Source organism: Chrysoperla carnea, chromosome 5, assembly GCF_905475395.1.
Source record: "Chrysoperla carnea chromosome 5, inChrCarn1.1, whole genome shotgun sequence".
NCBI lineage: Eukaryota > Metazoa > Arthropoda > Insecta > Neuroptera > Chrysopidae > Chrysoperla > Chrysoperla carnea.
In genome coordinates, this window is record NC_058341.1 from 32061237 (window position 1) to 32082016 (window position 20780).

The 20780-nt window shown below is 27.1% G+C and overlaps 4 protein-coding genes across 5 annotated transcripts; 1 reads left to right on the plus strand and 3 right to left on the minus strand.

Annotated features, from left to right (window-relative positions):
- Positions 1-176: 176 nt before the first annotated feature.
- LOC123301805 (procathepsin L) lies at positions 177-9633 on the minus strand. 2 transcript variants are annotated; one of them, XM_044884707.1, is made up of 5 exons: positions 9600-9633; positions 4716-4771; positions 1815-2171; positions 934-1139; positions 177-680 (listed from the first exon to the last, which is right to left on the minus strand). In XM_044884707.1, the coding sequence occupies exons 1-5, from the start codon at positions 9631-9633 to the stop codon at positions 320-322; spliced, it is 1014 nt and encodes a 337-aa protein (XP_044740642.1). In that variant the 3' UTR covers positions 177-319. The 2 variants fall into 2 exon arrangements, with proteins under 2 accessions (XP_044740642.1, XP_044740641.1); XM_044884706.1 differs by lacking the exon at positions 9600-9633 and adding an exon at positions 5121-5272 and having other exon boundaries at positions 4716-4811.
- Positions 9634-9641: 8 nt separating this feature from the next.
- On the plus strand, positions 9642-10186 carry LOC123301806. Its single transcript, XM_044884708.1, has 2 exons — positions 9642-9810; positions 9894-10186. The coding sequence occupies exons 1-2, from the start codon at positions 9676-9678 to the stop codon at positions 10104-10106; spliced, it is 348 nt and encodes a 115-aa protein (XP_044740643.1). The 5' UTR covers positions 9642-9675; the 3' UTR covers positions 10107-10186.
- Positions 10187-11277: 1091 nt separating this feature from the next.
- Positions 11278-16553, minus strand: LOC123300124 (trafficking protein particle complex subunit 5). The gene is made up of 4 exons (XM_044882614.1): positions 16309-16553; positions 16120-16246; positions 14870-15052; positions 11278-11405 (listed from the first exon to the last, which is right to left on the minus strand). The coding sequence occupies exons 1-4, from the start codon at positions 16485-16487 to the stop codon at positions 11307-11309; spliced, it is 588 nt and encodes a 195-aa protein (XP_044738549.1). The 5' UTR covers positions 16488-16553; the 3' UTR covers positions 11278-11306.
- A 3455-nt stretch (positions 16554-20008) lies between these two features.
- LOC123300713 (uncharacterized HIT-like protein slr1234) lies at positions 20009-20698 on the minus strand. The gene is made up of 3 exons (XM_044883336.1): positions 20577-20698; positions 20281-20511; positions 20009-20226 (listed from the first exon to the last, which is right to left on the minus strand). Exons 1-3 carry the CDS (start codon positions 20694-20696, stop codon positions 20065-20067), a joined length of 513 nt encoding a protein of 170 aa, XP_044739271.1. The 5' UTR covers positions 20697-20698; the 3' UTR covers positions 20009-20064.
- Positions 20699-20780: the final 82 nt, after the last annotated feature.

Sequence of the window (20780 nt, forward strand, 5' to 3'; positions counted from 1 at the left end):
ATATAAGAACGAATAAGAAACTCTATTTTCGATTGTTTTGCGAATTCTTTCAATATAAAATATGTTGGAATTCTTACTTTAACAAACCCTAAATTTCTGTAATTCTTAAAAATTATAAAGATAATAAAAAAGAACGCATATAAAAAAATCGTTTTTACTTTTTATTGAAAAAATTAAAATAATAAAAATACATTTAACAAAACATACGATCGATTACCACTTAAATATTAAAACTTATTTTTAAAATCACACACGAAATGGAAATTATTTGAGATTGATAGAGAGCTGCTAATTAGCTAACAAATGTTTTTTCGAAAATTTACACTAATGGGTAACTTGCTTGTGTTGCAATACCACAGTTATTTTTCTTGTTACGGGCCATTTTGATGTAACCTTTGTCACCCCATGTTTCACCCCATGAATTCTTTACAATCCAATAATGTTTATTATCCTCATCGGTACCATATCCTACGACAAGTACACCATGATCTAATTGCTCTGAGCTGCATTCTTTTTCAAAATAGATGCCTTCTGAGTAAAATTGGAATGATTCATGACTAGCATCAATTGCAACTGAAATTGGACCAATTGTAGCAACAGCTGATTTTAATTTTTTCTCATCACCAGATGGAAGGTCTACGTATCCTTTATCTGTGGCACCAGAATTCTTTGCCGTATATCTATAAATGAAATTTTTTACATTAAAATTTTGGAAAAAATGCTGAACAGTTCTTGGTGAATTTCGGAAGGGAGATAATTTGCATTCTTAGACTAGTCATGGGAAATTATTTACGATGGTATTTTGAAATTTATTTAAATAAAGTCATAACCAATTAGTATACTGTTTTTAAAATTTTGCAAAAACATATTTTAAATAGTCTTGTGTTAAAGCATCAAGCTTTAATTTAGTAAGAATAGAATTTCTTTAATTACCTGCACTTTTCATCTTCGGCTTGATATGGATAAGTTTTTTCTGTATCAATTCCACCATTATTTTTAATGTATTTGAAAGCTAAGTCCATAAGTCCACCATTACAACCGTCATTTCCGTATTTTTTTGAACAATCAATCAAATTTTGTTCACTTAATGATACTAATTTACCAGTTGATCGGAAATGTTGTCCTTCCAAAGCTCCAGTCTATAAAGGAACAAAAAATTTAATTAAATAATAAATTTCTAATATGAGTTAAATCCAATATTTTCTACAAACTGATTTTAAAAAAATGGCTACGAAATTTTTTTTTAAATTCCTTGCGATCTTGTGATTAAAAAAAAGGGTACACTTTTAATAAATTGACGATTTAAAAAAGAGAATTTTACGAAGCTTAACACTATGACTTATCTTTTGAGGAAAAGAGTCGTTAATATAATCAGAAAAATAGGAGAAATAAAGGCGAGCTTAACGGGCTTACATTCTGTAAAAATAGTTTTCTATGATTTTTAGTAGTAACAAAGCACAAAAAGAAAAAGTTTGGGAAATGGGCTCAAAAAATCAATTTTTTTAGCAGGGCATATTATAAAGATATTGCAATTCCTTCCGCGCATGCAGATTCGTACCTTCACCAGGTTTTCCAGTTGAAAAATAAAAAAATTTCTTAATTATATGCTTTATATTAATTAAAATTATCTTTATTTAGAATTGATACTTAAATAAAATTCCCAGACTTTTATCGTATTTGAAATTATTTTTTGATGTTTATATATTGGAATTCCCTGACAATTCAAGGTTTTTCCGATTTTTCAGACATAAGTCATTCCAAAAGGTCAACGTCTTTACCCTCCCCTCCTAAAATTTACAATAACAAATACTTACAGCACTGAATGACCAACATGATCCACAATGTCCTTGATTTTTAACAGGTGTTACAGCACCTTGTTCACGCCAATCAACATTTGCAGGTACTTCAACATTAGCTGGTTCAATATATGTAATAGCTTCATTTGGTTCATCGCCACGTAACAATCTTGATGTTGACTTATTGAAACCATTTAAAGTGCTAATAAATTCATGATGTAACATATCACCATATTGATTAAGTGCTAATTTATATGATACTAAACCAAGTTCATATTGTTTATTATGTTTAGCAATTTTATTTTTATTTTCCATAAATATTTTCATGCGGAATTTATCTTCGATTTCACTTTCATATTGTTTGCGATGAGTCATCTGTAATTAGAAATAATATTTGAATTAATTATAATTTATTATAGTAACAAGCACGGATTCAAAGGCGGTTATTAGGCTTAATTGATGGATAATTAATAAAATATCGAGGGGTCAACAAAATTAAAAATTAAGAGAATGAAAAGTATGTACTCAAAACAGTCACCCTTAGAAATTCAAGCAGTTCAATTATTCAAGAAATTTTTTACATCCGCTCCTCATCCATTCATCCAACCGTTTGGAAGCTATACGAGGTAACAAACAAATTTACAAACATACAAAATATGCGCGAAAAACATAACCATTCCTTGGCAGTCGAGTAAAAAAAATAACAAAAACTATTTTATTATTATTATTATTTTTTTTTTTTTGCAGTCACGATAACTATTAAGTGTTCCCGTTTTTGAATGACCCAATATTTTGATTAAAGGTCATTATGATTATTTATAAAAAATAACCTTGATTACGAGGAAATAAGTCTTAAATTTTCTGTTAAAAATTATTTCAATGATAAATCTAATGATAACATTTATTAATCAGGTCAATTAAAGCACGTTTATTGTAAGTATGCTTCTGTGTCAGATAAAAATAAAACATTTTAGGGAAATATTTAAAAAAATAATCATAAGCATAATCTACGAATTACTCAGTTTTGATAGTCATTAATTTTATCTATGTTAAAATTTCTAAACAAATAATCGAAATCGAGTTCTTTGTACATGATTTATTTATTAATAGGGAATATTCATGAATTTAACGCATTAAAGATTTTTTTCTCTTTCTAGCAAAACAGAATTTAGCATGAAGTTCTTATGGCGAACACAATATAGGACGTCACATATGTCCGATCTCTCTGTCTAATTAGTAGTTTAAAATGTTTAACATTCGTATTTCTAGACCGATTTTAATTTTAATTTAACTTTTTGTTCTCTTTTACGGTATTTTCATATTTTATTAATAAATGCGAAAAAAAATTTCATGAATATTGATGCATATATTTTGAAACGGAGTGTATATTTATCAGCTTATCGTGCAAGTAATTTCTAGGGCTTCTTATTTGAAAATTAAATGTATGAGGATTTTATCTTCATGCAAATAGTGAAGTTGTGATCGAATAATTTGAACTAAACAACTTATATTCCTAAATTTAAATCTCGAAAACCCATTCACAAAGTTTTATTTTTTACTTTTCATCGGATTTTTGGTCTTCATTTTTTGCAATCTTCATACTTTGGAACGAATTTTTAGACAAAAAAATGTTTCTCCGAAAATTGACCCCTTAATATTATCAGATGGATAATATATGAAATTAACATCAATAAACTCATTATTTGAAACTACCCACAAATTTTCAACTCTGTATCTTTTATATTTTTTGAGAAAATACAAACTAAAGTTTTGCCCAAATTTAGACCCTCATAAGAAAATAAAGATATTTACGAAAAAATGTAAGTTGATTAGTTTTTTATAAGGAACATTTTTTGCATTTAAACTTTTGCTTTATCTATTACGGTTTTCAAGATGGGACCTATTTACAAACTCAATCGATATCTCTTTTCGTTTTTGAGTTATCGAATTTATAAACCCATATCAAAATTTTGTTTGGAGCATCAATATTTCTAAGCGTTACAAACTTGGAACTGATCTAAATTTACTCTGATATATTTTTAATATATAGGTATACAAATTTTTGTCTCAACTAACAATCGAATTTTCAAAACTTAGTTTTCTTGACTTTCGCCCTCTTTAACGGTTTATACATCAAAATTTTCGAAATTTGAGATATGTGAGTATCTAATCTCGCTTTGAATTACAACAATTGAAAACATTTGTTAATTGTTTTTGTAGTTTTAAATGATTCTAGTTTACTTATTAGTAATTATATTGATAATTATGTTATTATTTTAGTCATAATCATGCACTCGCGGCCATGAAAATGGGGTCGTTAACTTTGTAACAAAATTTTGTATATTTATATAAAAATAAAACCCTGAAAGAGAAAAAGCGTCACTTGAAATTTCAAAATGAGAAATTCTGAATTTTGTTTAAAAAACAAATTTTGATTTATATTTTGCTATTTAAAATAAGAACAGATTTTGTTATCTAAATAACAAAGAAAAAAATGTTCAAATAAACAATCAAAACAAAAAAAATAATAATTTATGTAATTTTTTTTATTAAAATTTAAATTATCTAAACAACAACAACAAAAATGACTTTGAGTTTCATTATTAGCTTTATTGTTTTTAATTCTAACATTTTAATTGAAAGTTAATAATTTTTTATTAAGATATTAGGTACCCGTAATTTATTTATTTTTTTCTGATCAAATAAACATATCTAATCAAAGAAATCAGTTTTTGGATGTTTTTAATTGAAACTTAATATGCCTTTTTTGTATTATAAATATTGAAGATATTACGCGTAATTTAGAATTTTTTATCATAGGAGTGGCTTTTATAGCTACATACCTAATCACAGATCGTTTATCTAAACAAAGAAATTTTTTTTTTTTGAACGTTTCAAAACAAAGAAAAATTTACATACCTTAAATGTGCTCCATTCTTCTAAAATAAGATCAAAGAACGAGACAGCTTGGCATGCTGCAATCAGCCCAACAAATAATAACAACTTCATTTTCACCTGAAAAACACGTAAAAGAATTTTAATTAGGAGAAAATCAATTTACAAACATGCAATATATTTCACAATTAGTTTTATATTTCAAGTATTCAAGGATATATTTCAAGATCGTCTCTTAAATTCAGTTCCAATAATTAATATGGAACGACGTAATTAAAAACAAAGAAAACTATAAACAGCCTTGCTTGATTGCCTTTTATTCCCAAAAAATTTGAATAGTTTTAAAAAAAAATTTTTTAATTTAATAAAATGAGTATTTGTATTAGTTATTGATTAAAAATGAAGATTATAGAAAATTTAATAGCTTACCAAAAATTTAAAAAAATAAAATACGATGTTTCACTAACGAGAATCAGAAAGTAAATGCCAATAACAGATGTTTACTGAGTTGTTTTATTACATATTGGAAACCCTAGTATACAAAACAAATAAACAAAGCCAAAGAGTAGTGGAGGAGAATAAAAACATTTATTCATGATCACATGATTGAAGTTTAGTAATTCCATGAAGGCTGTGGTACAAATTACAAAAAATAAATCGATTAGTTTGGAAATTATAATTACAATTAATAATAATAATGCATTAAAGTTGGATTTTCGACATTTTTTTTTACATTTAAACAATGAAAGGGCGTCGGAATTTGAATATAATCGATTTTCATTTTCAGGTTCAGCATTTTGACCTACTTTTAGTTTTAACCTCCTGTGGTGACCTATTTCATTATGATGAGGTAGACATCTAAAGATTGTAGTATTAGCCTTGACCGAATTATTAATTTTCGAAAATTTCCAAATAATTTTGGAAAAAATCCTTTTATTTATTAGAACACATGTCCGGAAAAATTAAAAAGGTAGGTTGCAATGGTTGGTTGATCTTTTATTTTTCTCCTCAAAATAAATCAATTTTTTACATAAAAATATTATCCTAAAATTTGAACTAGAAAAAAGTTATAGCCTTAGTCCATATATACTTAAACCGGTTTCTACATAAACTGATACGAAGTTTTTCTCGCAGTCTACGCGACCGATCTTTAAAAACCAGAAGTTTTTGATTCTTTATAATAAAAACTGTACAATAAACCTCTAAAAATAGAGAAAATTACCCCACCTTTTTTGTGCAAAGGTAAATTAAACCTAAAAAATTGAAATTTTTAGAAAAACTTAAGTTATAAAAGTTAATTTTTTAAAAATTTATTGTGTAGTTTTAAGTCTCACGAATTGATAGCATTTGAATTTTTTAAAAAGGGTCCCACCAGCTTAAATGTTCTTTTTGAAAAATGCCTTACACTATCAAAACGAACCGAAAGTGACATAAAATTTTTATTTTTTAAAAGTATACCTAACTATACTAGTTGTACCCTGCCACGCTTCGCTGTGGCACATTATGGTTGCATGCAAATAGATGAGAAGTTTAAAAGCTAGTAAAATTTATAAAATTTGATAAATCCCTGATGAAAATTTGAGTTTACAACGGCTGAATTGATTTTTATGTAACTTACAGTTTTGTAATGTACACATCATGCCCTTATAATGATACTCCATTTGGGTATATTTGAAAATATTCGATAAGTAGTTCATCCCCATTTCCACCCCTCATGACTCGTTTGCATCTGAATTTACAGTTTTTGTAATATACACGTCATGCCTTTTCCAGGATAAATAAACCCCCCTTCCAGTATAAATAAACAACAAAGAAAATGAAACTAAGATGTAAAAGAAATTAAAACTTTTGAACACAGTTTTCAATGAAATAGTTTTAAATTATAATTATGTACACATTAATTGGTACATCCTAAACCATAATAATTTTATTTTTCATATTTCTACTAGGTACAACAACGTACAATTACACAGAATAATATTAATCTGATTTTTCCCTGTAAATTTTTCATTCAAGAATTTAAAAATTTTTAATTATTAAGTGTGCGTATACAGTCATAATTTTGGAATAAACACTTAAACAAAAGAACTTTTACATAATGTTTTGCTAATAATAAATTTATTACATTCGATACGTTCTAATTGATTCGGAACCTTCTTCGAAAACCGATTGGAAAAATGTTTTATTTAAGCATTTAGACTGACTTATTTGAAATTTCTTAACTTTTTTAAATTTTGATTATACAGCCATATTTACAATTTTATCATAATGATTACGTATTCATTATTATTTCATGATTCAATGTTTTTAATAATTTATTCATTTAAAGATAATTCAAAATATTTAGTATCGTGTCGTACGGTTTATCATTGAAATAGCCAAATAAAAATATATACAAACATTGCTTTGTTTTTATTATCAACTTGGATCATTTTTTCTTTTTGCTAACATGGTACTAAAAAACAACGATCGTGAATCATATCACTGATCGTGAATCGTAGAAACTCTTAAGTATACCTAAGCAAGACGTATGAAAAGGTGTTTTTTTAGGATTTCGAATTTAGGATATTTTTGAATGATCATAAAAACTGATCTTCGAAGGTCAATCGTGAATGTCAAACATGTTTATATGAATCGATGACAGTAAAGCATGTGAGTCACGATTCACAACTTGTATCACTTAGGATTAAAGTGAATACTTCATCATCATATTCATTATTTTACGAAGTAAATCACGTGTATAAATACGTCATAATAACATGTATGCCTTATTAGATTATGCTTTGTTAAAAACAGATATTAGGTTTTGTTATACCATGTATATATGAAATATATCAAGGTATACTAAGTTTAGTCCAAAGTTTGTAACGCTTAAAATTATTGATGCTACAAACAAAATTTTGCTATAGGTTTTCATAAAATCATCCTAATAGTCCAAAATTAACGCAAGAAGTTCGAATCAGACGTTAATCTTGGTACACCTTTTATTAATATTATTATTATTATATAAAAGTGATAGAATTTTGCTTATTTTGTATCAAACTTTAATAAGAAAAGAAGAATCTCTGTAAATTTGTTTATGAAAATTTTTTTTAAAAATCGTTATATATTTTAAATTTTGTTTTATTTTTTAAAATTTCTATCCTATTTTTTCTTTTAGAACAAAATTATCAATTAAGTAATTATTTAGTAAAGGTTATTATTAAGTTAATTATATGGTAATTAATAAGCTAGGTGGCTGTGTGGGTATAGCACTTGCCTCTGGATTGAAGGGATGATGGCTCGCATCTTGGTGTGGTTAACATTTTTACTTTAAAAAAAATGAATTTTTCCTAATGCTAAAAATTTTCCACTCTTTTTATCTATTTTAGTTTAAATTATCTATATACCCCGCCCTCTTGTTATAAATAACGTCAGTTATACATATGTCATAAATCACTATTCTGTCAGGAGGTGGGAATTTAAATAACCATAAATATCTCTTTATCTTTAAAATCATATTCTCTTGTTACAAAATATTAAAAGATATTTACAAAAATGGCTTGGTTATTAAAATTTGGAACTTTTTAATAGGAGAACATGTCATATAGTTTATCTCACTCATATTCCTATTACATTACATATTAAAACTTGTAGGTACTTATAAAATTAAAAAATCGCTCGTTAAGACTAAAATTCGAAATTTTGTTATAGGAGAGATATTGAGAAAAAATTATAAGTGTAAAACTTGATAAGAGTTAAATAAGATTTGATATGGTAAACGGTAAATTATAATTTCGTAAAACTAAAAAAAATTTTTTTAATACAATTTAATGTACGTTTTCTTAATTTTCTGGTATATTTAATGTGTTTACGGAAAATTATCGTTTCACAAAGATTATTAAGTATTTTTCAAATGTATTGACAAATGTTTGTTTTATAATCGAAAAAGTTAGATTTTATATTAAGTAATTTCTTATCATTTTATAATAAGCTTATCAAACCATGAAGGTTAAATTTCCCAACACGAAATCTATAGTACCTACCATAATTTTTCAACTTTTCAAGCGAAAAAAAATGATACTAGTATACAAATTTAAAATATATTTGTCTTGAGCCTGTGAAGGCTACATATTATTTTTTAAATTGTTTTTCAAATAATATTCATGTATTTTTCTAGATTTTTAAAGACATCGATCATAAAAAATTTAAAATTTTCAAGGAATTTATACTATTTTCAATTTTTTTTTCCGTGATAGGAATTCAAATTGAATTTTCTTTTTCCGAAAAAAATTTCCGAAAAAGATCCTGCAAATTTTTAATAAGCTAATTATACCTACCTCCCCACCATCTTTGTGGATTCAATGCAGCCTCACACTGACACTGCTTCTAGAGTTTCAAAGGAGAGTGGCCCCTTTTAACTCTAAATAAGTCATAAGCTGATAATAATCCCTATAAATCTGACAGGCCTAATTATATTTAATAGCCAAACAACCTTAAAGATGTAATTTGAGCTACAAATTAGGATTTGAGCAATAAACATTGTTTACGATTTGATGCTGTTGAAATTTTTTCCCCATCCAGATGACAGCACGCTCAAACTCAGCGTCAAGCGTCATCATGAAAATACACCTTAAAAGTTTTCAAAGTTTATGGTATGCTGATCTGGATAAATCTCTATCGCATGATCTAAAAAGAGGAGTGCACATCATGTACCCTGAGTATCTCACACTCCTGCTTGCTGTATCCTCACCATGCATTATTATATTTCTTCTGATGTTAGGTGTTTTTTAATTCTATGCTCCTGAATTTTCATTTAATCGCATTAATCTTGACCATTCGTTTGCTTCAAACGAAATTTCTAATCGACAATTTTTTTTTGTATCGTGTCAGGACCCCTTTACAATTCAATACATTCAAACATGAAACTAGCAACAAGCTTAAGAATAAGGTAACCATACATAACTATGAGTATAGCAAATCTAGTGACGTTTTAAAATTCATCATGGCGGACCATATTTCACTTGATCAGAAAAAAATTTTAGAACAAAAAGCTCAACGTCGTGCTGAACTAAGAAATGAATTTTTAAAACAACAAAGTAATCCGTATCGACATGCTCAAGGATCTGGTGGTACAATCGTATGTAAAATTTTTTAATTTGTTTCATAACCGTTTCATAGTGGATATGCTTATAATTATTAACATTCAAATTTCTTTTTAAGTTTGATAAAGGTATTCAACGTTATCAAGCTTTAAAAACTCTGGGTTATGATCATTTTAAACCAACTCCAAAAACAGCTCTAAATGGTTTATTAATTCTTGTAATACCAATGGTAACTTTTGGTTATTTTCTTAAAAAGTCAAGAGATGCACAAGAACAAATGTTCCGTAGCGGTCAGGTAGCTTATAAGGATCGTAAAAACAAATTTATTTAAATCAAGATTTATATTAATTCATATTGTAAATTGTGTAGTATAAAATTTAATTGTTAAATAAATTTTCGTTTTCATTTTAATGTTTGTATTAGTCCTTAATGAAATGTCATATTTCAAAACATAATTATGATTCGAAATTTAATCTTATTTACTAAACACTATCAAGATTTGGAAGAATATGATGACTAAAGATTATTTACTTTTCAAACAAAAATTGTTAAGATTACGTAATCTAAAATGTATGCCAATGGCTGTGTTTTGGCCGGTGTAGATCAGTAAACAAACTACGATTTCTCAACATTAGAACCCATAATATGTTTTTTCTTGCAGAAAAATATAGCCAATATCAAAATTTAAATTTCCAAGAAAGGAAATTGATATAGATTCTATTAAGTTAGGAGAGCATTTTGTTTTTATATCTGATCTACAGGTTTTTCTAAATATTCCAAAAATGTATACTATCATTAAGTTTATTACAAATGCACGTAAAAAACGTAAGCTTTTAATTAATATGATATCAGTTTTAATTCTTGGCAAAGAATGTGTCGTATCTCTTAACTTTTCCACTACAAACGCTTGAAAATAAAAGGAGGAAAATTTCCTTGCAGCCTGTGAAAATCTTTAAATATCACTATACAAAATCCACACCACACTCCAATAAAAATGGGGTACTTTCTCACCGCCAAATTTTAAACCGTCAATTATTTTAAATTTACCTGATTATGAATACCTACTTAATCAAAACTAATAAGGACATAAGTAAAATGGAAGCATTATAAAATTAAATTGTATGATGGAAATACTTATTCATGACAGAAAAAAATGTTAGAAATATAGTAGAAAAGTAAAAAAATTAATTTTACAAGTTTTTTTAGTCTTGAATTGAAAAATTAAGTTAAAATAGATCAGAGTAAAAACAATAAGCATTTATTAATTTATTAAAATTTCAATAGATTATCTCGTTTGATAAGGAATTCTTTAATTAAACATTTATTTTTTTAATAATTCTTTATTACTAACATGGTATAATTCAAAATCTTAAAGCACGGCTAATTTAATGCTAAAAAACTAAAAATTGTTCAATAAAAATATTCAAAATTATTCATTTATATTGAATCATAATAATATATTTGTTAAATTGGAATATAATTTTACAATATTTTAATAATATAAAATAAATAAAAACATTTATTAATTCTCTTATCTCTCTTCTAGTTGTTTATCTCTGGCAATAACCGATTCTTCGAATTTAATCATATATGTTGTTCCTTTATGCCAATGGGCTGTTACTTTTGCTGGCTAAAATAAAAATATTTTACTAATTAGTGTTTGTTGATAAAATAAAATATTATTTAAAATGAAATGCGTCAGCACCATCTGTGTAAATAACTACAATCATTATATTTGATAATTTATATTTATTTATTTTACGAATTAAAAACTATTCATATATTATTTATTGTTAATATTGCCAGTTTTTTTTTTTAAATATTAATATTGATCGTGTGGAAAGGCCAGTTTTGGTCTTCTGGGCTACGGGAAAAGAGAATTAATGCCACATTTTTATCTCTCTTCTCCCATTTATAGTTAAGGACAATGCTGTAATGGCGGGTATACGGCGTATACCCAGTTGTTCGATCTAACAAGATAGATTATTCCCTGTGGTTATTGAAAACTTAACAAATTATATCCTTTAGATTTCTAGCGAATTCTCTTTAATTTTACGGTTTTATATCATATACCATTTGCCTATTTTATCATTTGACACACTGGTTTAGTATTTAAAAATTAAGTAAAAATGTTATAATCTTGATTTTGCAATAATAAACTGCGTAGTTTTTCATAGTTTTTTTTTTCTTTTGTTTCAAAAAGTTTATTAATGAGTTTTTGTATTTTTGTATCGATTAAATTAGATGGCGGATCAATCGTAAACCATGAAATGACCGAAAATAGAAAACTGAATTAGAAAAAAATTCAGTTTATTAACCTCCACAAACTATTTTCCGAATTTCGAAAATGCATAACAACTGATTATTGTTATCTTGTACTGAGTGTAAAATCACAAAATCCGTATACATTGTGATCGGGCTCAGTACGTGATACTATGCCCGATTAAAAACTAAAATAACTTACGTAATATTATAGTGCAACGCGAACAAGAGTGACCTTATGAGCGACTAGCCTTAAAATCATTTGAACTGGATATTTTTAAGTGTATTCTTATGAATAAAGCAATAATCATGTTTGAAGGTCCTATATTTTAAATATTTTTTAAAATAATTTAAATTAAAAGCGAGTTTATAATTTTTCACTGTACCATGAAGTGATTATAAATTTAAAAATATTATAAATAAATAAATATTTCATATGACCACACTTTTGTTATCAAAATAGGTCATAAGTTCAATTAATTAGTCTTATTGACCTTTTATTACGTTTCATTTACTGTTATAAATTATTTATTTGTAAAAAAATTTTTTATTCGGCAAAATTATGAGTACCATATTCCAATCTTTTTGTCTACACAATTTTTTATATTCAACTCAATAGATTTTCCTTATATTCGACCAAAAATTAAAATCTACCTCAATGTATACAGAATATTTAAACAATTTACCATATAATGATGAATTAACGATGTCGGAGCGAATGATATAATTGTTTAATAATTTTTGAAACTACGCGATAAAATAATAATTATAATTTCAAAGAAAAATCTGTTGATAGACGACTTTCGTCCGTCCTATCTTCGATCTGGTGTGAATTTAACTGCATCTGATATATTATGATAATATATTGCCAAATTTCCCGTTAAAACGTAATCTACCGTTTTTTATTATTTAAGGGCCGCATTTATAATAATGATAAAGCATGCAAAGCCCAAACTTTCGCACTTTCACGGATATTTTGAATTCAACAATTTTTGTAATTTTATGGTATTTATTTTCCGAATTATGAATTTTTAAATTCTGGTAAAATTCAGAGTCTACCGTATTTTTACCGAATCTACCGTTTTTAAAACCTGTCTTTAATGCATTATTTTTCCAAATAGTTACATAGAGAAGATGCAATGAGACAAAAGCCCCAGTGGCCTTTATAAAATTATTAACCGTTTAATTAGTACAAAGTTATAGTGTATTTAGGAACAAAAGAATTAATCAATAATTTATTATGATTTCGTAATAATAATAAATCTCATTGATTATTTTGAAACAATAATTACTAAATAGTAAATATTGAATTTCAAATTACAAAATATAAAAATAAAATCTATAATCAATTTAATTGCGTTTTAAAATCACATGGTTATAAATTATCAGTAAAGTGATGATAAAGTATCACGAGTTTTATGTAATATTTTGTTTGGAACTTATGGCAAAAATAATCGTTTTATATATATCATCATAATTAAAAAATTATAAACAAAGTCTGACTTTTATCCTAGACATATTAAACAATACAATCACGAGGTTGTCCTGATATCCTTAACTATAAAAAGACTATTAGAAAGATTTGTATAAAATTACAATAAATGGCATAGTTTTTGGAAGGAAAATGGAGTTTAGAGAAAGGAGAAAATATAAAAAATTGAAATTTACAATTAATAAAATAAAAAAATATGCCCTAATAAATTCAAAACAATTAAAATAAAAACTCTGTGCTCCAAGGTAAAATTTTAAGTCATAAATCATTGTTTTCAGATATGATCTTAGAGCCAGTGACAAATTAGTGTTTTTACCCCCAGATACGTTGAGAGCTTCCAAATAACACTTAAGCTCAAGTTTCCTATATATATCTATAATAACAAGCCGTGGGGTGGATCTAGTTCGACGTTTGAGGTCCACACGAATAACTTCGATCGACAACTCAACGAAGTCGATACCATTTTTTGTTGGCGCGATATCGATCAAGAAAAAATGACCACGAACAAATTGATGTTAATGTCTTATCCTGACCATGAAACGTAAATCATGAATTTATGTATAAGCAAATTTTAAAGTATATTTTCATGGAATGTTCTGTGTGTCATAAAAAATGTATAGCAGAATCGAAGTATGCGTCAGAGCAGACAAAGCAACTTCTGAATCATAAAAAAAATCTGTTATACTTTCAAACGAGAAACTACAACTATTGCAGGTCATCATTGATTTAATATTTTGGGATTACATTTGCTAAAATTTTAGGAAGAGGGAGATGTAAATAGACAAGGAAAAATAATGAGTTTTCCTATAAAACCGTAAATATATTAATCGATTTAAGGCATCCTGAGGATGATCTGTATTTCTGACCGAATTCTTTAACTTAGGTAAATTCACAAAAAAATTGCTGCTAAACCAATTTGAATTAGAAATCTCTTCTGGAAATGGTTCAAATTGAATTATTTATGTTTTTCGACTACATGCTACTTTCTACCCATAAAACAAGATTTTGTGATTAAAATTGATTCTGAATATATAAATTCTGATATATGACAAAAAAATAGATGTTTTCAGAATCCGAACTTAGATACTTATTTAGATATTTTTATCAATTTCTCTAATGAAAAAAATTTCCTTAATTTAACTTAATTTAACCTAATATTTCTAGAATTTCAAAATTTAATGTCATATCCATGTTTTTAAGGATCTAATTTTATGCAACTAATTCAATCATCAATATCAATCATTTTAGCAAAGACATAAGCAGACGCACAACTTAAATTTTAAATCAATTTTTTGTTTCTTTAAACGGGTATTTTTCTTTAAAACTTTTAAGATACTTACAAAGCCGCTATTAGTTAGTACTGCCTCAATAATGCCAGCTACGTACACGGCACAATTTAAAGATCCTTTATCTCTTGGAACAGATATATACTTATTTACAACAGATTCTTTTTCCATTAAATAATACGTTCTTTCATCATCGTTAGCATGTTCTAACTTTTCAGCTTCTCTTCCAAATAAATTCTAAAATTTAAAAATTACAAAGAATACTACTAGAGTGTAGACGATAAAATGATAATAGATTGATTTAAATTATATAATACTCTTTCGCCTGAATTTTTTAAGTCCATCAGAACTGACGCCATTAGATTAGCCAAGATTTGAGTTAGGAGTAAGCCTACGAAGATTTTTTATACTAACGCCAGTTTGTTTTGTTGTACCTTCTTTGCTTCAAAGTGTTCCAAAAGCTGTATAGCTTAAATAAACTTTAGGATATTCCAGGAAGACAGTTCGTACTTCCTTTGTTTTATTTGAGTGAAGATTAGTCCATTGTAAGTGATGGTGTCTTTTTAAGAGAGGGGCTTTCTCTTCACTTATTGAGTTGTATCCAGTAAAGATTTTTTCCAAGCCTTGGCCATGAATGTTTGCCCAAGAGCAGTTGGATTCGTGTAACATTCATCCCTCTATTTTAGTTTTAATTGTGATTTTCGGTACTCCAAGAAAACTAAGCCATTTAACGGACTACATGAAACGACTTTGTCAGATATTTTAGTGATTCCATGCATTCCAAAACAGTTCTGGAGTTTATTTCAGGTAAATTAATGCTTTGAGCGCATTCTGACTATCTAATAGAATGTATATATATTGTTTTTTTATTGTTGTTCCGTGAACGCTTTCGGTTGCGGCGTATTTACCAAGGTTAAAATTGTTGACCATTCAAGGTCGCTCAGATCATATTCCTCAACCTACTCCAATTTCGATTTTGGAGCCGCCCGTGTTCCAAATTGTATATGGATCGTCAAAGAGATTAACGAAAACCCTTGACGATCTATCGAATATTTTGACTTATAATGGTATGTATAATTCATAGGCTGTCGACATATAGGATTTTCGATCCCTTGAACGGTTGACTTTAGAAGTTCTTTTAGAGTCACCTAGGAATGTTTCCCTATTTTAGCAGGCATTTTAACTTTATATTAACGTTCGTCCACAAAAAACTAAGCTATGAAATATTCTGGACATATAGTACACCAATATCCCTTAAAAAATCAAAAAAGAACAAAAGATCCCAATAGAAAACTAATTCTTACTTTCCACAAGGTCGATTTCACAAACAACAATATATTTAACAATTTAATTTCTCTTTTTCCACTACGTTCTCTCATAAAGTACAAATCAATCAATTTGACACCTACATCCTTGCCTAAATCGTGTAATCTAGAAATAATTGATTATACATTTAGTAAATGTTTTCATTACTGATAAAATATGTAATATACTTTGTTTGAAGCTCCGGTACTGTGAAAACTTGATTTTGACAATATTGTACTACTTCAGAAAATAACAATGCAAAAGTACTCAAAGATATTTCAGTTTTTCCTTTTGGTAATGGTTTATCTAATATACTAGTCCTAGGACGAGATGAAGATAATGATATACTCATTTTATTCGTTACCATATAAAAATTATTTAACTTTTAATACAAAAAATGCTAAAACCCCGAATATTTTATAAAATATTTTTGTTTTTGAAACTGACATTTAATTGCAAACGTCAATTTAGTACATATCACAGATTTTATTCATGGAGTAATAATTCCTTCAAATTATTATTCACAGGCGTATATAAATATATAATAAAGCTAACGTAATTTGGCCACCCTCAAAATTTTTTTCGGATTACTTAATTATAAATCTTTTTTAATCCATTTTTCGTTGTTTGTTCTTCATTGTTTGATCATTAAAATTATTTGTTCGATCGTTGTTTATTTATTATTTATTAAACAATTATTTGTCATTAAGTTAGCCCCCCATACTATTGATTTCCACTTTTTACTTCCTTAATCAATCTATTTTAAGGAATTATTGATTGTTCGTTTATTATTAGCAATTGTTGGATTATAAATATTTCACAATGTTCAAATGATAAGCGTGGGTTTATTGATATCATTATGTAGATATATATTTTAAAATTTTTACTTCAGAAACCGCAAATAACTTGTAACATCATAATAATTAGTAATTAACCTCTTGTGCCTTACCTGTTTAGTTTATAGAATATTAATTATAGATAGAGAACGGACGGGAGCGATCTGCTAGCCTGTAAGTGGATGCGATAAGATAAATGAGAGAGAAAATTGTCAATGAATTCACCTGTGTCCTTGTCATAATCAAAGTATATGTATTAGACAAGAATACAGGGGAACTTACTGGCAGTCTTTTCTCTCGCTCCGCTAATCACATCCGCTTACAGGCTAGCGTTCGCTATCTTCATATTTCCATGGTTTAGTTAGTAGTATTTGTAAGAAATTATATATTGTGTTTTAAAAAGAAGTGTTCCAAAATTAACGCAAAAAGTTCGAATCAGACGTTAATCTGGGTACACCCTTTATTAATATTATTATTATTATATAAAAGTGATCGAATTTTACTTATTTTGTATAAAAACTTTAATAAGAAAATAAGAATCTCTGTAAAATTGTTTTATGCAAATGTACATTTTTTTGTTGTTGTTATAAATAAATAAAAATCGTTTTATATTTTAAATTTTGTTTTATTTTAAAAATTTTCTATCCTATTTTTTCTTTCATAACAAAATTATCAATTAATTAATTATTTAGTAAAGGTAAGTATTAAGTTAATTATACGGTTGTGTATAAGCTGGGTGGCTGTGTGGGTATAGCACTTGCCTCTGATACCAAAGTACGCAGGTTCGTATACTGGTCTGGTTAAAATTTTTACTTTTAAATTAAATTATATTTTTCCTGATGTCAAAAATTTTCCACTCTTTTTATAATTTAAATTATCTATATATCCCGCCCTCTTGCTATAAAAAACGTTAGTAATACATATGTCATAAATCACTATTCTGTCAATATGTACACAAATGGCGGCTTGTTGATGCTAAAAATTGAAACTTTTATATAGGAGAACATGTCATATAGTTTATCTCACTCATATTCTCCTATTACAAAATATTAAAATAAGTTAAAATTATAAAAATAAATTAAAAAATCGCTCTTTAAGACTAAAATTTGAAATTTTGTAACAGGAGAACATGTTATATATTTTATCCCATTTTTTTTTTATAACATATTCGCCTATTACAAAATATTAAAAAATACTTATTTTGCTTGCTTTTTTGTTTGTATTCTTGTTAAATGAAATTTTATAAGATGTTGTAATAGGAGAATATGTTATTTCACCTAAAAAAAAAATTAATTATGTTAGTCCCACTTTCCTACTTATGTCATAAATCAATCTTCTGTCAGGGGGTGGGAATTAAAATAATATAAAATATACCCCGCTCTCTTACTTATTTGTCGCTTTTGGTTCTCATAACAATTATCTAAAAAAGTGACTTTATCTCGGCATAATCATCTATGTATTTAAAAATTAATCGGGGCAATGCCAGATGCGAACCCACGTATACTGTAACCGGAGGCGGCTGTGCTATCCACTACTCCACATTTGACATATTTTAAATATCAATAATGTAATATAAATATCTTTTATTCACCTTTTTCAATAAACTTGTTTTCTTAAATTTTTAGTATTTATTTTTCTTTTACATACTAACCTTTTTTAATAAACTTAGCTATAAATGAATAATTGTAATAATATTTTGTTAAAAATGTAGGTTCTGTTTGATCGATTCCTTTTACATCGATTTCCTGAAATCGATGTAAAGGATAAAAGATAAAGGTAGGTATAATATTGAATAATAATAATTAAACCAGAAAAATTGATAAAAACGATATTTTATTATATATATTTGTACATATTTCACCTTAAATAAATATAAATGAATAATGGTTATTTTATACAGTATATATCAAAAGAAGAGTTGGTTGATTATGAACTTTTTAGCCCTTGCGTTCAAAAATCGTACAAAATTACGCAAAACAGAAATATTATCGTAAACGATATTCACCCGATATTTTTCTTTGCCTCTATGCTTAGTTTGGCAGTCAAGAGTTCATACTGTCGCGAGTCGCTCGTTTCTCAAAGACTTAGAGAATGGGCTAAGATAAATACGGACAAGAAACTATGAGGAAGATAAAGCGAACGTACCGTACGGGTAGTAGTTGCTCTTTCTAGAATTTCTACAGACCTATAAAAAAAAGACAAGTATTGGCCGCAATAATATAAAAGAAAAGTATTATAATCCTGCAATGCATGATTATACTCATATCTCTATGTTGACATGACAAGTATTTTCATGCTCAACTCCCATAATAATAATAATAAATATTTAATAATTTACTACCTCACTAGGATGTTTTAAGTGACCACGATTTATTGTATCTGCGTAGTGAGGGCTTGCATTTGATAAAGACACTAAGGAATTAATTGTTCTTTCACATACTTCACAACCAGAGGACGAAGCAAATACTACCCAACCACAAAGATAATACAATCCGTATTTTTGAATTTCTGTTAATTCGCAACTAAACAATGAAGCTGTTTAATTTTTCGATGCAAAATTCGAATATATTATTGTTATTATTATACATATTCGAATATTAGAATATATGCAAATATATGTTTATCAATCGAATGCTAATTTTTTTAATCGCTAATTTATTATTAAAAAATATATTAGTTACTATGGGAGTTAGTATGGAAGTACTTTAGTTGTCAGTCAGTTAGTATGCTGGATATACTCGTGATATAAGCTCATCAATGATTAGAATACCTGTCTTTATACTTTATTAGGACGCACAATCGCTTTCTCTTTTTCCATAGAGCGGAAAATTTTGAGCTGTATTTCTCAATATATTCTCTATGTCTTTGCTTTTCTATCGACTATAGATCAGCCCATGTTCTAGATAGTCTAGGCATCATTCATAGAATAATATCCATCATTTGCATACAAAAAAAGTTCTATCTATCAACAATATGCTTATATTCTTGCGGATATATTTCTGTTATAATTTCATTCAGAAATCCTACTTAAAAATTGAAAATAGACATAACATTTCATTGTTTATTAACATTTATTTTCTATACAAAATTTAACAAATTCTGAACATTTTATCCTGGAGGCCAATTTAATTGACGTCCACCAACAATGTGTATATGTAAATGATAAACACTTTGACACCCATTAACTCCATTATTGATAACTAATCGATATCCGTCAGGAGCTCTCTCTTTGGCTAAATTTTTAGCAGTTAAAATTAAATGCCCTAAAAGCTAAAAAATACTTTTATTTAAAATGGATAAAATTTCGTAAAATGATAAACATACTTCAATATCTTCAGGAGAACTTTCATCGAGCATTGGTATACGTCTTTTTGGAATAACTAAAAAATGTACAGGTGCTTGAGGATTTACATCAAGAAAAGCCATACACCTATCATCTTCATGAATTATTTCTGCTTTCAATTCTTTTGAAATAATTTTATCAAATATTGTTCCTTCATTTTTATTCCATTTTGCAGTTTTAGCTTTTTCAACTTCTGTCGAGTATTTCCGTATCTACAAATCCAGATTTTGTATAAACCAATAGTTTTGTGAATTTTGATAAAAATTAAATATCAAACCTGAAACTCTGATGAATTTGAAATCCAATTATTACATGCAATTGGAGTAGTTCGTGATACAGAGGAATATATATATTTAATATTTGAAAAATTCTTGGTAAGTTTGAGTATTTTATTCATTATTTAAGTTTCATTGACAAGTTTTTTTTATATAAATTTTCAATTTCATGATTTGAACTTTGATTCGTTTACTTTTTTAAACGA

What these genes read in the sequence shown, in the direction of transcription:
- LOC123300124 (XM_044882614.1), bottom strand. Translation starts at nt 16,487, where the DNA reads ATGGTAACGAATAAAATGAGTATATCATTATCTTCATCTCGTCCTAGG. An exon ending in TGAAATCGACCTTGTGGAAA is followed by an intron (nt 15,053 to 16,119) that starts GTAAGAATTAGT and finishes TTTAAATTTTAG; the next exon opens with AATTTATTTGGAAGAGAAGC. An exon ending in TACTAACTAATAGCGGCTTT is followed by an intron (nt 11,406 to 14,869) that starts GTAAGTATCTTA and finishes TTTTTATTTTAG; the next exon opens with CCAGCAAAAGTAACAGCCCA.
- LOC123300713 (XM_044883336.1), bottom strand. Translation starts at nt 20,696, where the DNA reads ATGAATAAAATACTCAAACTTACCAAGAATTTTTCAAATATTAAATAT. An exon ending in CAAATTCATCAGAGTTTCAG is followed by an intron (nt 20,512 to 20,576) that starts GTTTGATATTTA and finishes CTGGATTTGTAG; the next exon opens with ATACGGAAATACTCGACAGA. An exon ending in GTTCTCCTGAAGATATTGAA is followed by an intron (nt 20,227 to 20,280) that starts GTATGTTTATCA and finishes AGTATTTTTTAG; the next exon opens with CTTTTAGGGCATTTAATTTT.
- LOC123301805 (XM_044884707.1), bottom strand. Translation starts at nt 9,633, where the DNA reads ATGTATGGTTACCTTATTCTTAAGCTTGTTGCTA. An exon ending in TATTCTTAAGCTTGTTGCTA is followed by an intron (nt 4,772 to 9,599) that starts GTTTCATGTTTG and finishes GGCTGATTGCAG; the next exon opens with CATGCCAAGCTGTCTCGTTC. An exon ending in AAGAATGGAGCACATTTAAG is followed by an intron (nt 2,172 to 4,715) that starts GTATGTAAATTT and finishes TTCTAATTACAG; the next exon opens with ATGACTCATCGCAAACAATA.
- LOC123301806 (XM_044884708.1), top strand. Translation starts at nt 9,676, where the DNA reads ATGGCGGACCATATTTCACTTGATCAGAAAAAAATTTTAGAACAAAAA. An exon ending in AAGGATCTGGTGGTACAATC is followed by an intron (nt 9,811 to 9,893) that starts GTATGTAAAATT and finishes TTTCTTTTTAAG; the next exon opens with TTTGATAAAGGTATTCAACG.